Source organism: Perissodus microlepis, chromosome 20 (assembly GCF_051167445.1).
Source record: "Perissodus microlepis isolate ML-2025 ecotype Zambia chromosome 20, ASM5116744v1, whole genome shotgun sequence".
NCBI classification, from domain to species: domain Eukaryota; kingdom Metazoa; phylum Chordata; class Actinopteri; order Cichliformes; family Cichlidae; genus Perissodus; species Perissodus microlepis.
In genome coordinates, this window is record NC_140480.1 from 4,411,641 (window position 1) to 4,428,579 (window position 16,939).

Genomic DNA, 16,939 nt, shown 5'->3' on the forward strand with positions numbered 1-16,939 from the left:
CCCTATAAATATGACTTTTGTCGATATCACCTGTACTCTTAATAAGGCCGATTTTTACATTTCAGTACATGTCAGTAAAGACATTTGATCATTGTTAGAATAGTTTCCGGGTTTTTCCAAGAGTACCTGCATAGGCAGAGACCACGCTCACCAGCTTTTAATGCACACCCAGTCATTTGTTCTGTAAGCAAACCTGAAATCGACAGAAACCAGAAAAGACAGAAACTGTAACCCTAAAGAGTTAAATGGCATCTATTGTTTGAAGTAATGCGACAGTGCAGTCAGTTACATTTTAAAATGAAAATTTCTGACATTTAAATGGGAACAAATTTTCAGTCTTCAGTCTAGTCTTAAATGAAAATTACCCAGCAGCCCACTGCACTCGTGGTGTCACAGCTTCACGATCTAGTATAAAGAGGGAATAGACAAACAACTCATTATAACAGAGCATGTATACAGCTTTAGCTAACATCATTAAGGACTTCTTCTTGAAACAAGGAATTCACGCAACACAGCCACTGGGATGGTGCAGTATTATTGGGAAACTCCAGGCTACTGCAGACTAACAGGTTTTATGTATTTATCCAGGTGATTTAAGTGGGTATGTGCTTATTGTGGTTGCTGTTAAAAGTTAACATCCGAGTGGGTGGGTGGGGTTTGGTGGGACCCAAGGGGCATCCCACTTTGCAGTTACTTGAAAATAAAGTAAATTTAATAAGCTCATCGGTTTTTGTATGTGGGTGTACTGGAGATGATTAGCTACCTTTATCTTATAAAGGGGGAAAACTAGATTCATGCAATAACACAAACCAGACTTTTTTCATTGTTAATATCACTGATTTGCCTCTCCTACGTTTATCTCTTGAATGCATGTTTTATAAATAGCAAAGCAGTGGAATGCTGCCTTGATAAAGTCTGATAAAGTTGAACTTAAGACCCATCAGGAAACAGTCCAGTTTGCAAACACACAGCTTTTTGGGGTTAGTGTTTGTGTCAGCACAGGGGCAAGACTGGACATCTGTCTCCCAGTGATCTATAACGCCCACAATCCCTCCCACAGACTGTCGGCTTTGGCACTCGGGCCCTACACCGGTTGCTGTAGTATGCCCAGCCACCCACAACAGTGGCTTATCTCGCAAGTATAACAAACAGCAGGCTAACAAAGAGGATAGAAAGCAATAGGACACACAGCAACAGAAGACCTTAAGAGCCCCATGCCATCATAACTCCACTTCAAAATGGAGGCCTTTGTTCTGAGATTGTTAGTGAGGACATCATAGCAAGGTAGCAGCACATCTTTTCATCCTCAAACACACACTCACTCCCACTCACTCACAGCCTGCTGTCGGTGAAGGAGATCCTCTTCCTGATAGGGCTTCAGAGAAAGGTATTCCTCTGGGACTGTTGTTGAGGGATTTCTACAATTCTGCCGTGCACTGATTAAAGGAACACTTGTAGATAATCCTTTTAAAAATAGGTCTTTGTTGTGGCAGTGGAGGAGTGAGTGAGAGTGCGAGGGGCAGAAAAAAAGGCCTAGATTTGGATTTTTAAATGGTTATATCACCTTGGTATCTGCCACTCTGCTAAGATAAATATTTAATGACAGGGTGGCTGAAATAGAGCTGTTACAGACTGCCGGTGAGAAATTGAGCTTCTATTTAGAGCCCATACTGTTCCATAAAGTCATGCCATTGGTAGACAGCCCAAGGTTATTAGTGTGGTATGAGAGTAGTGTGTGTTTGTGGTGCGCCTGTGGGCTGATGAAGAGTTCTCACTCTTTTCTTGCTGCAGTGATATGAAGGAGAGAAATGCACTTGGTCTGCTATTGAGCATTCACTCATGAATCCTTGATGGATTACGTGTGTGTGCATGTGTGTGAGAAACGTCATTGTTGTGGCAGCAGCGCCGCAATCTTTAATGCACAACAGGAACGCTGTCCAGGTGCACCACACTTGAACTACTTCCAAAACAGAAACAGCTGTATGTTTTGCCCTTTACTGCCTCAGATTTGCTCTGTTTCATTTCACATGATCTCTGCCCTGTGGGTTCTTGTTCGATGTCATTCACGTCATGCAAAATTGATTGCAAAGGTTTGCATCGGTGCCGAATGCAATGAAGTTATCGCAGTGTAAAGACAGATTTCCCAGCATCGATTCTCCTGACTTTACACTTTAAATCTCTTGTGAAAAAGAACCTTTCAATTGACATCAGTCTTGGCTTTAGAGGTTTGGCCAGGATTATGAAGTGAAGCCTCTATTAGGACTTGAATGTTACTGCACAGCTCATTTAAACACTGATCTACGCTCTGCTTGATTCATCCTGTTTACTCATTACGTGATAGCTGTGGTGAAAGCAATTACTTTGAGCTTTCAAGTACCTTGCTTTTGGTCACACTGCGGCTCTTATTCATTTCACTGGCGTTCCCAAGGCCCCGAGGCTTCCAATCAGCCCAGTGAGTGGCGTGCACTAACATCTTGCCTCTCTACGTAGGAAATAGGTGGGTAAACACAGCAGAGTCCTTGAAGCACTTCCCATTGCTGCTATTGGATTACCAGCTGCCTTTCCGGGCCTCATATGCACAGATGAGCGCCAAGATCAATGGAGCTCTTAGTGCGGCGCTAATTCGATCAGGACTGGCTTTGCCACTGCTGATCAGAGATTTTTTTTTTTTAACTTAAAACAAAAACGTAATCAAGTCGAGCCCATGTCCGATAGCCCCATATTTTCAGCTCCTCCAACTCCCATAGACATCAATCAGGAGGCATTTCATATTCATTATTGAATTGTTGGGTTGGGTTGCTGAGAAAGAGGTGTAGAGATGGAAGCAGTGAACTGCTGTGTAAAGCGATCCAGCCGGTTTTCGCTGAGTGTAGCAGGAATACTGCCTTTTCTCCAACAGAGCAACTGGGATCATAAATAAGCTAAGAGCATGTTTTTAGAGGGATGAGGCATCTCCCACGTTGACAGTGAGCAGAGAGAAAGGGTTGAAGGGCATATTGACCCTCTTGTTGTGGAAAGCAAAAAGCAGACTCTTACTTGCCTCCCCTCCCTCCTCCCCACCCTGTTCCCCATTAATTATTGTTTGATGCTAACAAAGGAGGGAGGGGGCACGTTATGAAACATAATTATTCATTGCAGCATTTCCCCTCGACGAGCCTTATTCCCCCCTCCCCTCGTGCTCAGTGAAGAAGCTGCCAGGGCTGTCAATTGAGTACAGCAGGCAAAGATGTCCCCTCAGCCTTTTAAGGAGGGGACAGCAGGGAGCAGGGTGAAGGACGCCATTTGCCCCAGTGATATATGAGGAGAGACAGCAATATATGTAAGGAGCTGCTGAAAGAAAGATAGAAGGTCAAGGCACATTACACTCCAGCCATTTACTGGCTGAGCACATAGTCTGACCCGAACTGCAAATACAGTTGCTCGGGAGCAGCAGCAGCAATTTTTTGTTTATATATCTACGTGGTGCGTGTCAATGGCCTACACATTTCAGATTGACACGTGTGTATACACACAGATGAATGCAGCACTGTAGTGAAAATGCTCTCAGTGGCTTTTTATAAGCTCGCAGATGCAGTGGGAAGCTATTTTAACAAGCGTGTAGCTGCACAAACCTGCCCTCCCTAGATTTTCACCAAAGCGACGGCAATGGCAGACGTGTTTAAGACCGTTTTCCTATGCATGAACAGAGCATATGCTGTATTTAAACAGAATGCAAGCATGGGATTAGGTAACAATTGTGTCTCATAGCACTGGGGAAATTTAGTGCAGTGCACATTATTATTTCTTCCCCTGGTATTATTTTATTGAATATTAAGAAGGCAAGCTGTTCTTAAATTTTATGCTCTTGGCACAGGCAGGTAGTGTTTTTAATGTCATCAATGGCCCGGTGACAAGAGGAGAAGTCTGCAAGGCTGCCATGGTCAAAGCCTAACATTAACATTCCTGGAATATTTGAGGATTATTCGCATCAACTCACACACACACAGCCAGCTCTGTTCACCTTTGGTTTAGAGGAAAGAAAGGGGAAAAAAATAGCGGGACCATAGCCTGCCTGAGATTTCTGGTGTTGGCTGGTATTTTTAATGCGTCATCGTTGTTGCACTGTGGAGGATGCCATGCGTAATCCAATGTATTGCAATTGTTATGTATTGGGATGTGGGGCTGAAAAATATTCAGCTTGTGTTGGCTGGAGGCATAGCACACTATCAGTTGGGGATCAAGTCTTCATTTCACACATGAACAGGCAGAGTTAATCTCTGGATCACTACTGTACACCGACTAATGCCTAGCTTCTATTCTTAAATTTTCCCAGAGGCCCATTGTTCCAGGCCCCTGCTGTTAATAATCTTGGAAAATAGTTGCCTTCTGTAGCTGATGCCTTAATTTAGGGGAAGACCTGAGCATTTGCTTGTGTTCCAAGTAGTAAACCATGCAGGTCTGACTCCTCCATGCTCTTTAAAATTAATTGTGTGTATTTGTAGGCTACCTGTGTGTGGCAGGGTGCACTAAAATGCCACTACTGCAAGAGGCCCAGTCGCAGCCACTGCATGTTTTATGAGCTGTCCTCAGAGGATATGAGAGCTCTGAGCTCAGATCCTACTTGTTCCAGCACTGTTTTCATCACTCCTAGCCACTTCCCTCCCCCCACCCAAGCCTTTTTTTCTCCTTTTTTTTTTTGGATGAGGGAGACTCATCCAAAAGAAGGCAATGTTAACAACACTGCCCCATCTGTGGGTTTAGTTTAAAAAAGTGTGGTTAGCTCTGTGGAGGCTTCACAGATTCATCATTCATATTATTCTCATGCACAGTACAGAGGGTGCTTTCCCCTCCGCCTGAGATCACTGGCTTGCATGACTGAGATGGTGGATGACAAGGTTGAATGCCACACTGAATATTGTACCCCCCGTCGACTGCTTTCTAAACCCTTTTCTTAAACAAACACATCTCTAACCTAGGAAGCCTTCCTGACGGTGCGTATTTGCGGCGCTTATACATCGACTGGCTGCGTGAGTTATGGCTTTGGCTCCGAGGAAGCTCAAATTAGCATGTAGGATGCAAACAAAAGCGAGTTCTATTTTTAAAGAGATGAATGCTGCGTTTTATTTGGTTTGTAATGGCAATCAGTCAAGTGTTGGTGTGGCGGCGGCAGTTGGTGGTTGGAGGAGAGGTGTTTGCATATAAAATAATAGCCCTGCCTAATTAGAGGTAATACCATCCTGTGGTATCTCGAGGTGGAGGTGTTTTTTTTGGCTCCGATCATTATAAGACACTGAAAGGAAGGATTGTCCTCCACTACCCCACCCCCCATCCTCAGCCATCTGCTCCAGGATGGAGCAGTTCGCCACCACACAGCTAAATAATTTAGGCGGAAAAATGGTTTTGTGTACTGACCTAATGGCTTTGTTTTGGGGAGCTATTCTTTAAGACATCCTTCAGTGCCCCCCCTTTGGCCTGTGCTGTCAGTTTGAAACCTCAGAGCTGTCTTATCTGTCACTCTTATCTATTTATGTTAGTTTTTCCTCAGTGTTGGCACGTCACTCTGTGTGGCATAATGATTAGAGTAGCTGGAGGATGTAGGGCAGCCGTGTGAATACATTTCCTCCCCTCTCACGCTCATTTAGACTACCAGTTGGAGTTGAACTGATGGATAGGATCGTTAAGCTGATGGGCAGATTTCGGGAGGAAGAGTGGGGATATTTGATTCCTGAATATCAGAGGAAGTGCTACATGATTGAGTGCACAAATATTAAAATTTTGAGAGTCCTTTCAGCAGTTCACAGAATCTCTGTTTATTTATTTATTTCATTTTTTGCTTTCCCAGTAATTCTTTTTACTGTATACATCTGTTTGATAAACTCATGTAACTCATTTTTCCCCTCTGCTAGAGCTCTGTTCTGTTTTACAGAGATAAATGTTTGAAGAAACGCACATTTTCCACTACAAACACTCTGAAATGTGTCCCTAGTGTGTATTTATACCTTGCTGACCCCATCTTTACCTTTGGGCATAATTTCTATTAGGGCACGCCCCAGATTTGTGAGTCCTTCACCTGAGGTAAGAGGCAGTAGAAATGTTTTTGAATGTGGCATTTTTATTCACAGTAAGAAAGCTGCTCGCACGACAGTAGAGAAACTCAATTAGGAGCCACGTTCACCCGAGCGCTTTCTGCTGCCACATACCTCACATTCCCCTCCTCGTGTTATCACTGACACATTGGGAGAGTCTTTTACAGTCCCGTTCACGATTACATTTCTCAAGAGCGCTTCATTTAAAAGAAATTGGAAGGGTTACACCAGACAACCTTGGCATTTCCCTCAGGAGCCGTGTCAGAGCATGATGCTTCATGAAGCAGTCAGCTCCAGCCAGACAAACGTGTCTGACTGAGAGGTACTATGTCTTCAAGTAGCCGGTATAAGGCTGCAAAATGAAGCCCCCGCTCACAGACCCTGCAGATAATGGACATCTTGGATTGTGGAGCGGCCCCCTCTGAGCTATTTGGAGCCCTCACGGAGAGCTCACAAACAGGGACTAGAGGGGGATTTAGCCTTCTTTTAGAGATGGAGTAGAGGCTTAGACCCTGTGGAGCACACAGTACGATTCTTATGTCTGTGGTTGAAAGTGCCTTTGAGTTGTTGGACAGAAAATGTACTTTATTGGTATTTTGCCATTGAAAGCTATTGTTAGCCCAGAGAGATCTTGAAAATTGTCTTGTTTAATCTTTTTAGGCATTCTGAGTTTATTGAACACATCGTCATTGTGCATGAGAATCATTTCTTGTGCAGCAGTGCTTTGCTTCTCAAGAGTGTCTCCAGGCAGGTTTTAAATGTTGATGTTGGAAAGCCCCAAGCTGTCTATCTCTCTCTCTTTTATTTTTTTAGCATGGCTTTTACCTACTAAACTAACCCCGGATGCCGTCTAAAAATAGAGGCTTTGTGAGCGCAGCTTTAGCGGGGGGAGGGGGGGGGGATGTGGTTACTCATCAGTGAATTGAAAAACAAGTAGAGCAGACAAGTGTCTTTGCCCTGCCAATGTGAACTAAAACAGAGAGGGCCTCAGAGAATACAGCAAGCCATGATTGCACCAGGTAAGACAAAGCAGGCAGGGTGCAGAGTCCACAGTGAATCCCTTATGAAGCGGCCTGCCCCTCGCCTCCAGCTGAGCCTTTCATTGTGATGTTGTTTCTAGGGGGGCTTGGATGGCAGTTTAGATTAGATCGCACTCAGTAATGGATTGGAGCTGATGAAAACCTGCTGCAGCCCAACATCGCCATGGCTAGGATCCCTGCACTATTCAGTATCTGGCTGCTTTATTTGGATCAATTTGAGTTACCCTCATTGTTAATAACCCTGTGTATATTCATGCTAACATTGTTCTCCTCTAATCTGTATTCATGCGAGTATTTCATTCAATCCCTTCGCAAAGCCGACCCTTAATCCTTGCCAATCACATTTTGCTACTTCATAATTCTCCAATTGAATATGCCATGAATGACTTTTCAGTCTCTCTCCCAAAACTGACTCTATTACTATGTTGGTATTATTGTTCATAGATTCTTTTTTTTCTCCTTTTTTTTTTTTTACATTTAAATGTAGAAATTCATGTTTTCTCCATTTACTTTATATGGAAAATTTCTAATCCAAGACAATCAATTACTTAAATTTAGTAGGATTCAAAAAAAAGAAATCCTACAGCTGTATATGCTGTATAGGAGCTCAAGAAGAGCATGCTAATTTAGTTGTTTTGTTGGGTTTTTTTCCCCCTTAAACAGGTTCTGATTAAAACTACAGTGATGAGCATGGATTTGGGTAATGTGGGTTTGTTGGGAATGAATAAAACATGGCTTTTTAACAAAAAAAAGGCTGTTCAAGGAGACCAAGAACTGGGGGGGAAAGCTATGTTTAGTAACAGAAACCTGCTGTGTGGCCATTGTGGGGATGATGTGTTAATCGAGCCACAAACTGTGTGGTTTTTCAGGCCAGAGGTCTCATTTAAACAGGCACGGAAAAGAGTAATGTATTTGAGCGGGGCGCCTCTGGCTCCTAGCCCTTGACTCCATTGCAGTAATGTAAATGGTGGATTAGGTGCCGTTAGCTGGGACCCCCCACCTGCCCCTCCCAAACCCTACCACTGCCCCCCTCCTTCTCTTTTCCATTAAGACAGCTGGTATCTTTCAAAGGGTCCTGGCCCAGTGATTGATGTGTAATAGCTCCAAACCTCACCTGCCCCCTCACAGCCTTATTCATCGGCCAGGCAGTCAGCACTGCTTTCTGCTTTCTGCTAAGCAGTCTGTTTCTCTGCTAGCGGGTGTAGAGACAGCTCGCTCTCAGCCATCAATACATTATGACTTCTCATTGTCACAGCATTACTGCTTTAAGCTGACTAACTGCTTTTTACTCACTCAATTTACTCAACTTCAATTATCTGCATCAAACTAAGCAATCGGTGAGCTACAAAATGACCACAGAGAATTGAATATGTTGTTAATCGGTGCGTTTCAACACATTTAAACATGTCATAGTGAGTCTGTGTGAAGACAAAAGTACACATGTGCACACACACACACACAGACACACACACATATATATATATATATATATATATATATATATATATATATATATATATATATATATATATATATATATATATATATATATATATATATATATATATGTGTGTGTGTGTGTCTGTGTGTGTGTGTATGGGAGTTTTTTTTTCCCCTTTAAGAGTTAATTAGTATAATTATGTTAACATAAGCAAGGTAATCGGAGATAAAGAATTTGAGGCAGTTCTGTGGAGTGTATCCAGATGTAAACTAATAGCACCTCAATGTTAAAGGTACTAACTAGGCTTAGAACTGCCTCCGACTTCAAAGGAGAACGGGTCAGTCCTCCATTTGCAACAGTTTAGAGTCCTTGCTGGTTTCAGTGGAAGAGGCTTATGTTACTGATTAGAGGAGAGACGTGGTTCTTAGCTCATACGCCAATTCTGGCAGCCCTCAGGATTAGAGCTGTGCTATCAAATACTACCTTCATTAATGTTTTCGTGTACCTCACACCTCCAAAACACGCTGCCGGATATAGACACAGGAGAAAAGGTGTGTGTGTGTGTGTGTGATCTGTATTTTGACACACCATCTCGGGTATGTTACATTGACGGCTGTGTGTCCTTGCACGCACATGCCCATTGGAACTCTTCAGAGCCCTCGTGTCTTCTGCCTCTGCTAATGTGTGCGCCAGCAGCCCAGTGGTCGCTGTGGTAACTCATCATTAGGTGATTAATGGGGCTGTGACGAGGCTGCAGTTTAATCAGGCCCGGTGTTTGTGTTGAAGCCGACGACAAGAGCAGCTGCCCTGTCAGTTGGTGTCTGCTCGCGAGATGACAGCACCCGCTGCTGAGGAGTGCCGTTGTCAAATGTTCTTCATTGTAAGCGTACGCGTGTGTGTGTGTGTGTGTGTGTGTGTGTGTGTGTGTGTGTGTGTGCACGTGCCAAAAGCCTTTCTTCCACCTTTTGCTTTGCTTCTATTCTTCACCTCACGTTCTTTCTGGCTCTGTCAATAAGCACTCGTCCACTTCCAGATATGCTGTATAAATTCTAACTCAAAGCCTTTGTTGCTTCACCTGCCTGAATCTGTATCCCTCCCTCATTTTTCACTTTTCGGCTTCCATCCGGTCATCATGACCATGGTATAGCGAGTGCTGATTGCCTGGTCTGATCCCTCTGGGGGCTGTAATAACTATTTCTAGTTAATTTGTTGCGGTGGGGGGTAGTGGAAGGGGGGGCAAACACTGGCTTTAAATGAGTAGCCTCCTTTGTAGGCGCTGTGTGCAGAGGCTGTGTGGTGCAGACAGCGTGCTGCTTCAGCTTTGCCCACTTTGCTGTTTATGGAGGATTTTTTTTATTATGACGTGGGGAAAGTGGTGGCTGGACAAAGATAGCTGCAAGTGGCTGAGGACCAGGCATGGCGAATGAGTGACTCTGCCTGGATCCTCTGCCTTTCCTTACCCAGTGGATTGCTGTATCCTTCCCTCCAGAGCTGTCACTTCACATTAACGCAGCGGTGACTGTCAGCCAGGGCAGAGGGCTGGGGTGAGGGAGGAGTCCAGTAAGCCAGCAGAATTGAGCCTGGTGTCAACAGAAACGGTCTGCAGAGAAGCCAGCCTGTTAACTCTGTCATTGAGCTTTATGCTGCAGCTTTCCCGTGGCCTTATAAACTACAAACGGCGACTTCTGCCAAAAGAAAAAAAAAGAACCCTCATAGCATATTATCTCAGAGGAATTCTGTTGGCTGGCAGCAGCTTCTTTACTACCTTATTCAGTTATGACTTCCCTTTAGCTCATTGTGTTACAAATACTGTAGCCGCGGCGCTTGTCTTCCTGTTGTTCTCTTTTACCCTTTAATAAATCTGTTTTAGCACCTTTCTGAAAGCGTGGAAATATGTTAGAGCAGGAAGCTCGAAGGTTTTGTTCTTTCATAAAGCTGCTCTGTGCTCTCCGGAGCATACTTGGCTGTGGAGGAGAATGCCAGCAATTACTGTGATGCTGAGAAGAGTCGGCAGAGCAGCCTAATCTCCAAGAACTAATGTTGCGTTTCTTACCCCCCAAAAAGGTGTCATCCAGTATTGAACAACACTTTTAATGTTGTTTGTATTTTGTAAAAATGGTGGTTATTGATCCAAGTTAATTGCCCTTCTTCTTTTCTCCACAGCTTTTCTGAAACACTGGGGTTGTTGGAGTGGCCAAATTTTCCCTGGATTTGACTGGTAAATTCAGAAGACTGAAGCCCAGGCTCACAGTCTACCTTTCACGGAGGCCCAGCCGTGAGAGGACTGAGGAAGGCACGTGGCGGATCATGACGGCCGATAAAGAAAAGGAACGGGAGAAAGAGCGGGACAGGGACAGAGACAGGGACCGGGACAAAAGAGAGGCCGGCAAGTCCCGCCGGCAGGATGGGGACCGGGGCGACCGTGAAAGCGAAAGCTCTCGGCCCCGGCGCAGCTGTACGCTGGAGGGCGGGGCCAAGAACTATGCAGAGAGCGAGCACAGCGATGACGAGGACAACGACAACGGCAGCACCGGCGGAGGCAGCGGCACGGCCGAGGAGGCTGGCAAGAAGGGCAAAAAGAAGATGCCTAAGAAGAAATCACGCTACGAGCGCACAGAGAACGGCGAAATCACGTCCTTCATTACAGAAGATGATGTTGTTTACAGACCCGGAGGTAAGTCCCAGGCACCCTTAATCCAGTTGTGTGAGCCGGTGGGCCGCATTTATCAGCTTGGCTACTAAATGATTAAACTTTCCCAGGTCATAAGCCCACATTTTCGAAAGCATACTTCACTGGATTTGTCAGATGCTGTTTGCAAACACACCATTAAAATTTGGCTCTTCTTCCCTGGATCAAGAAGTGAGAAAAGCGAGAAAGCAGTGGTGGTTAAGCAAGCTCAAGTGTGAATGAACAAAAGGACCCCTCTGTGATGCCCATAAAGGTCCTGAACAATTCAGTTTAATATTCGTTATGCAGCATCACTTTACATTTTACAACAGTAACCTCATGGCGTTGTCAGTGTTACAGTTCCCTTTGAGCATGCACAGTTGGAGATCATGCTCTAATACAAAAGCATCCTCTGTTAGAGCCAGTGCCCCATCATGACGGTTTTAGGAAAGCCTGTGCATGTTTTTGCATAGCTTAGCTTCAGCGTCACTTGCACTTTTTAACATAAGCTACTTTCTTTTGACTAAGTTTATTTTAGGCATAGGGGAAAAACTGACATTGATTTATCAGTGATTGATTCTTGTCACCTCTGCTGCAATAAGCTGCTGAGGAATTGCAGATTCTCCAAAGTTGCAGTTCTCCAGCAGCAGAAGTACTCCTTCAGGCTAGAGGCCAATGCATCATACAATCAATTCCAAGTTGACCCACTCTGAGCTTTGTCTTGAGCTTAGTCAATAAAGCAAAGTGGTGCTTCAATAGATGATACGATAGAGACAGCCATGATAATGATTTCATTCCAGCGCTGTCTGACTCACTGAAAATATGCTATCTCCTCTGGGGCCAAAAGGTACTCTACTTTCTGGGAGAGGATTTTTTTTTTCCGAGCTACGGCGGTATGTCTTGAATATGTCGAATAAACGAGGATAAAAAGAGAAGCGACCATTTTCGTGGCTGTAAACACAGCCCATCTTTTACTTGCTGTTTAAATTAGTTGTATTAGAGGCGGAAATGTCAGCACTGAGTGACGGAAAGAAGCCAGGCTAACTAGCTGTGTCTTTTACACCGCTCACTGTTATCTTGCCTTGCACCTAAATCATTGCCTTCATGCTTTTATATTTCTCTGGGAGCTTGAAAAAGGTCAAGTACTGAGGGAGGGGAGTGGCCCACTCTGCTCGGGTATTTAATGGGAAGATGTAAGAAGTTACAGCGACTGTGTTAGGCTGTCTTCTTCAACAGTCTACCCGAACCACACGTCCACAATCATTCTCAGGCCTCCTTTTATTCTATTTCATCTACTAAACAGATGAATTCCAGTAGGTGCAGTGAAACAGCCAGACATCCCAACCTGCGCTTTCAGCCTAGCTGCGTAATCCGGTCGGCTAAATTATCTCTGCGCTGGTATCAGTGGAAGTCCTCAAGCAAGCAGTCACACTGAATCAAGCCTTGTTGTTGCTCACACTATTTCTGTCTCTATCACTCTGCGGAGGTCTCCACTGAAGCTTTTTTACTTGGCATTTCATGTTTAATAGAGAGAGCACCGACGCTGGGTCTCATAGTCGACCATGCGAGGTAGGGGGCGGGCTGGGGGAAAGGGGTGAGAAAACAAAAACAGAAGCAGTCAGTTATATCAATGAAACATTCAAAAGGCATATAAACAGAGTCGACCGTCTCAGTGGATTAGCTCCTCCGAATATTTATATTTCCACAACCGAGCGAACAGCACGGACAGGGTCTGGTTGATGTGGAATATTTATGTTTCCTGTCCTCTCCTTCTATTAGTTTGACATTTGTGGAGTGGCCTGAATGTCACAGCCTCCTCGCGTCATGTAGACTGAAGCTGTTAAGATTGGTTTAGATTAGGAATGAGCCACGATAGGGTAGTGACGGCCCCAGCGTCGGTACACTCGTTTGTAATTTACCTCCTGTTGTCAACATGGAAGATCCTCCACCTCAGCAGCCGACTTCCTGCTGTCTCCTCTGCTTATTGTTCAAGTGACAAGCCGTGTTTGTGCACGCACGTGTGTGCTTGCTTGTGCGTGCATGTGTGTGTGTGTGCGTGTGTGTGCGTGTGTGTGTGTGAGTGAGTGCTTGTTTCCTACAGCTTGGTCATTGGTAGCAGCCTTCTTGCAATCAGATTTGATGTGTGCAGCTTAGGCAGGCACAAAGCCTGCAATGGATTATGCTTTACTAAATGTTAAATCCCTTTATAGCCGGCTAGTGACACACAATATGTAAAACTGACCACCCTCCGAGAGGGATTTACGCCACCCCAGATGTGGGGAGGGGAAGAATGTGATGGAGAACAGCGCAGAAAGCGAAAGAAATCGTGAACCAAAATGCCGTTTTGATTGCTTTTGTCACAGGGGAGATTTAGAAACATACAGGCCTGTGTTATCACATAAAAAAGAACAGTTAAGCTAGTATTGAAACCATCTCCCTACTCCTGGTCCTCAGCCACCCTCCAATCTCTCTGCTTAGCCTTTCTATCCCTTGAAGATGGGTTCAGGCAGCTTAGCGCACATCGATTGGATGGGGAAGTGCAATCGGCCAGTAGGTGGGCCTGCAGCTAACTCTAGCTTTGCTGCTGTTTTAAAAGGAATGGAGGAGTTTGCCTGGTGGTGTCCAGGGGACTGTGTCCCGGGCCATTTGTATGATCGGCTGCTGGGGTGAACAGCTAGCTCGAGCAGACATGCCAAATCGATCTGTACCCTGTGGCTGAGCTCGCACCACTTCCCCGGGCCCAGCCAGACACCTCCAAAGCCTGTTCTCTACATTCATCCACATCCCCACCCTAGATTATAGATCCTCTCTCTAGAGATTATACACACTGCTGTGGTGGATCAATAGGAGACACCCTAGAAGCATAGAAACAGTGCGCACACATACATAGAATGCTGATAACCAGCATTTGTGTACTGAAAAACATACATACACACCCTGTCACATAAAAAGGCATACTTTTAACAGTTGGAAACATGGTTCCTATCGCCGGCAGACACACACCATACAGTGGAGCTAATGGAAACCATCCCCCCTCCTCCTTGTCCTTCTCCCTCACTGTATGTCACACAACATGGCTACTGCAGCAAAAACACTTGATTCATTTTAGTCATTTTTTTTCTTGGCAAGTGTAGATTTGTGTAGAAGGTGAATCATATATGCAGAAAGATTGAGGCTAGACTGAGAAACACACTGTGTGTGTTGAAGGATTTGTTGATGTGGGCAACTGGCACTCCTTGCTGCAGTCACCACAGAACCCTGGGGTCGTATGCTTACATGTGTGTTTGTGAGTCTTGCTGTATCTCTGTAACGCACAAATACAACCAACAGTTGTTCAAACTTTAGAACAACTGTTGGTTGTCCCACAAACTTGCCATGTTCTTTATGTTTATAAGGGCTTCAGCTTTCCTTTTCAAATATACACTCATTACCATCAACCTGTTTTAGCTTTGATTGTGCAAAGTTACTATTCAAAATAGAACTACCCACACTGATCATTACGTGTCTAAATTCATTGTTGTCAGTATGAATCTTATTAGGAAACCAGGAAGTTGTGAATCTGTGAATGTTGGACTAGTTTTTTAGAGCCAAGACAGCCAGTGTAGTACAGAAATGGCAGCACAACCCATCCGCTACCACAGCTAGCTGTCGATCAGTTTGCAGTTTCCATTCAAGCTAACATAGGGGACAAGCCCTTGGAGTCATTTCATATTGAAACATAGCAGTGTGAATCTGTAGCCTGTCGTTAACTGAACAGATCTATTTTTAAAAGGGCCCTCTCCGCTCTCCCATCTCTCCCCACGCTAGAGACTCTGGGAAAAGGGCTTTTTAGTGAAATCCAACCACCTGCCGACTGCTAAATGAGAAAGCGTGGGCTAGCCGAGAGGGAAAGGAGAGGGGTGGGGGGGTGGTGGTGTTGTCAAAGAGCTTCTGTTCTCCCCTAGGAGCTCAGTCAGCTGTAGGCCTGCCCTATTGTAGAGAGCTGATGGTATCGCTTGCCAGGTATTTCCCACTGCTTTTCCAGTGAGAAGAAGGGAGACTTGTTGGGCTGGTTGGAGAGAAGAGAGGAAGGAAAGTTGGGGAAGAATCAAGTGTCTGTTTACCTTCAGGGCTCGACTGCCTGTTGCGCACCCCGCTGAGACCAGCCCAGCAGGAAGTGGCCTTGGTCATCAGCTGGTCTTGCTCAAGAGAGCTGCGGTGAATCACTAGTTGCACCACTTTTATCTTTCTTCTATCTATATTTCGTCTCACACCTCTGTACTTTCAGTATTACATGTTGTGTGTTTAATTTTAAGATCAGTAGGTTCAAAGAATATTGTTGGGGGGGGGGGGGTTGCTGTTGTTGCTGCTAGCTTTGCTAAAGCCGCACACATCTTCATTGCCCGTTTGAGCCGAGCACCACTTCTGACAACACAGGTGCGTCCTGCCTCTTGGTTATCACTCACCACCTGCAAGCACGGCTTAAACAAACAGTCTCTTTTTGATTTAATAAGCCCGTCTTGCTTCCTAAAATATGCAGCACCCCCCCCCCCCCCCCCCCCCCTTCCTCCCCTTACCACTGTTTACAAAACACTGGCATACATGGCTGTGTTCACAATGTGACCTTTCCATTGTTGCTGGCTCATAAAAGAAATCCAAGCAGATATTATCTAAGAACTCCACCTCCCCTCCTCTGCTGGAATGCTGCAGCAAATTAAACAGCATTTTATTTGCTTGATACGGAGAAGAGAATAGGACATGCCTCCTTTGCTGAGGCTAGGTGTGTTTTAGATTAGACATGCTTGGCAGCCATGAGAGAATGGCTGGCTGAACAATGAAGTACAGCTGAGAAAAAAAAAAAGACTGAATGTGTGTTTGTGTGTGTTGTGAGGTTGTAACAGTGAAAATTCAGCCGCTTGAACTCAGCAGGTACAGTTTAAACGGAGAAACAGCCGCCACCAGGATCAGGTTTCGGTGAACTGCACTCTGTTACTTCTTGATTATCTCCCTTTGTCGAAGTATCAAGCTCGCGCTCCGTCTCTCTCGGCGTTGCAGTCAGCAGTGGATTCCAAGCAGAAAGGCGTAAACGTATGGTTTTTGAATGATTGAGCGCTCATGTGCAAAAAAAAAAGAAGCACCGCCGTGGCTCTCCTGCCTCCTGTGAAGCCTGCATCCATTCACCAGAACACACTATAACCCTAAAAAAAAAAAAGCCCATCCCCCACATGGACCCCCGCCACTGTTAAATACCTCGCCCCCTCCCCTTTCTACTTCTCCACTTGAGCGAGGAGACCCATTTCCAAATGCACAAAATGGCAGAAACGTTTAACCAAACCAGGCAGACCCCCGGAGGAACCGCTTGGCCCGGTTCAGCCTTCCTCCCCGCCTAACCCCCCACTCACCCACCCAAACCTCCCCGAGCTCCGTCGCCTCCTCCTTTTTGTTCAGATGACAGAGTCTGAAGCGTTAACTTGGATTTAACTTTCATATTCATTGAGATTCGTGTTCGAGTCAATTTCAGAGAAATGCCCTTGAGGTAGTAGACTTTTAGTGCCCAGGATGAATTCAGAATGTGCTTTTGACGCTCGAAGAATAGACTCGCTTGCTGTCTGTGAATGATTAAACTAGATCCCCGTCTCTCTCTCTCACTCTTTTTTTTTTTTGCCCTCCACCTATCTTTTTCACTCTCGCTGTCTGTTCTTTGTGCCTGTTGATGCACTCTGGGGTGCAGACTGGGAGATCTGGC

At 45.1% G+C, this 16,939-nt stretch overlaps 1 protein-coding gene across 5 annotated transcripts in view; it reads left to right on the top strand.

Annotated features, from left to right (window-relative positions):
* Positions 1–16,939, top strand: part of rerea (arginine-glutamic acid dipeptide (RE) repeats a) — a 124,890-nt gene that overhangs the window by 42,102 nt on the left and 65,849 nt on the right. For all 5 annotated transcript variants that reach the window (XM_084917793.1, XM_084917792.1, XM_084917794.1 and 2 more), the window contains one exon: positions 10,710–11,220. In XM_084917793.1, coding sequence (XP_084773919.1) covers positions 10,854–11,220 — 367 coding nt within the window. In that variant the 5' untranslated portion in view covers positions 10,710–10,853. The remainder of the gene's footprint in view (positions 1–10,709; positions 11,221–16,939) is intronic.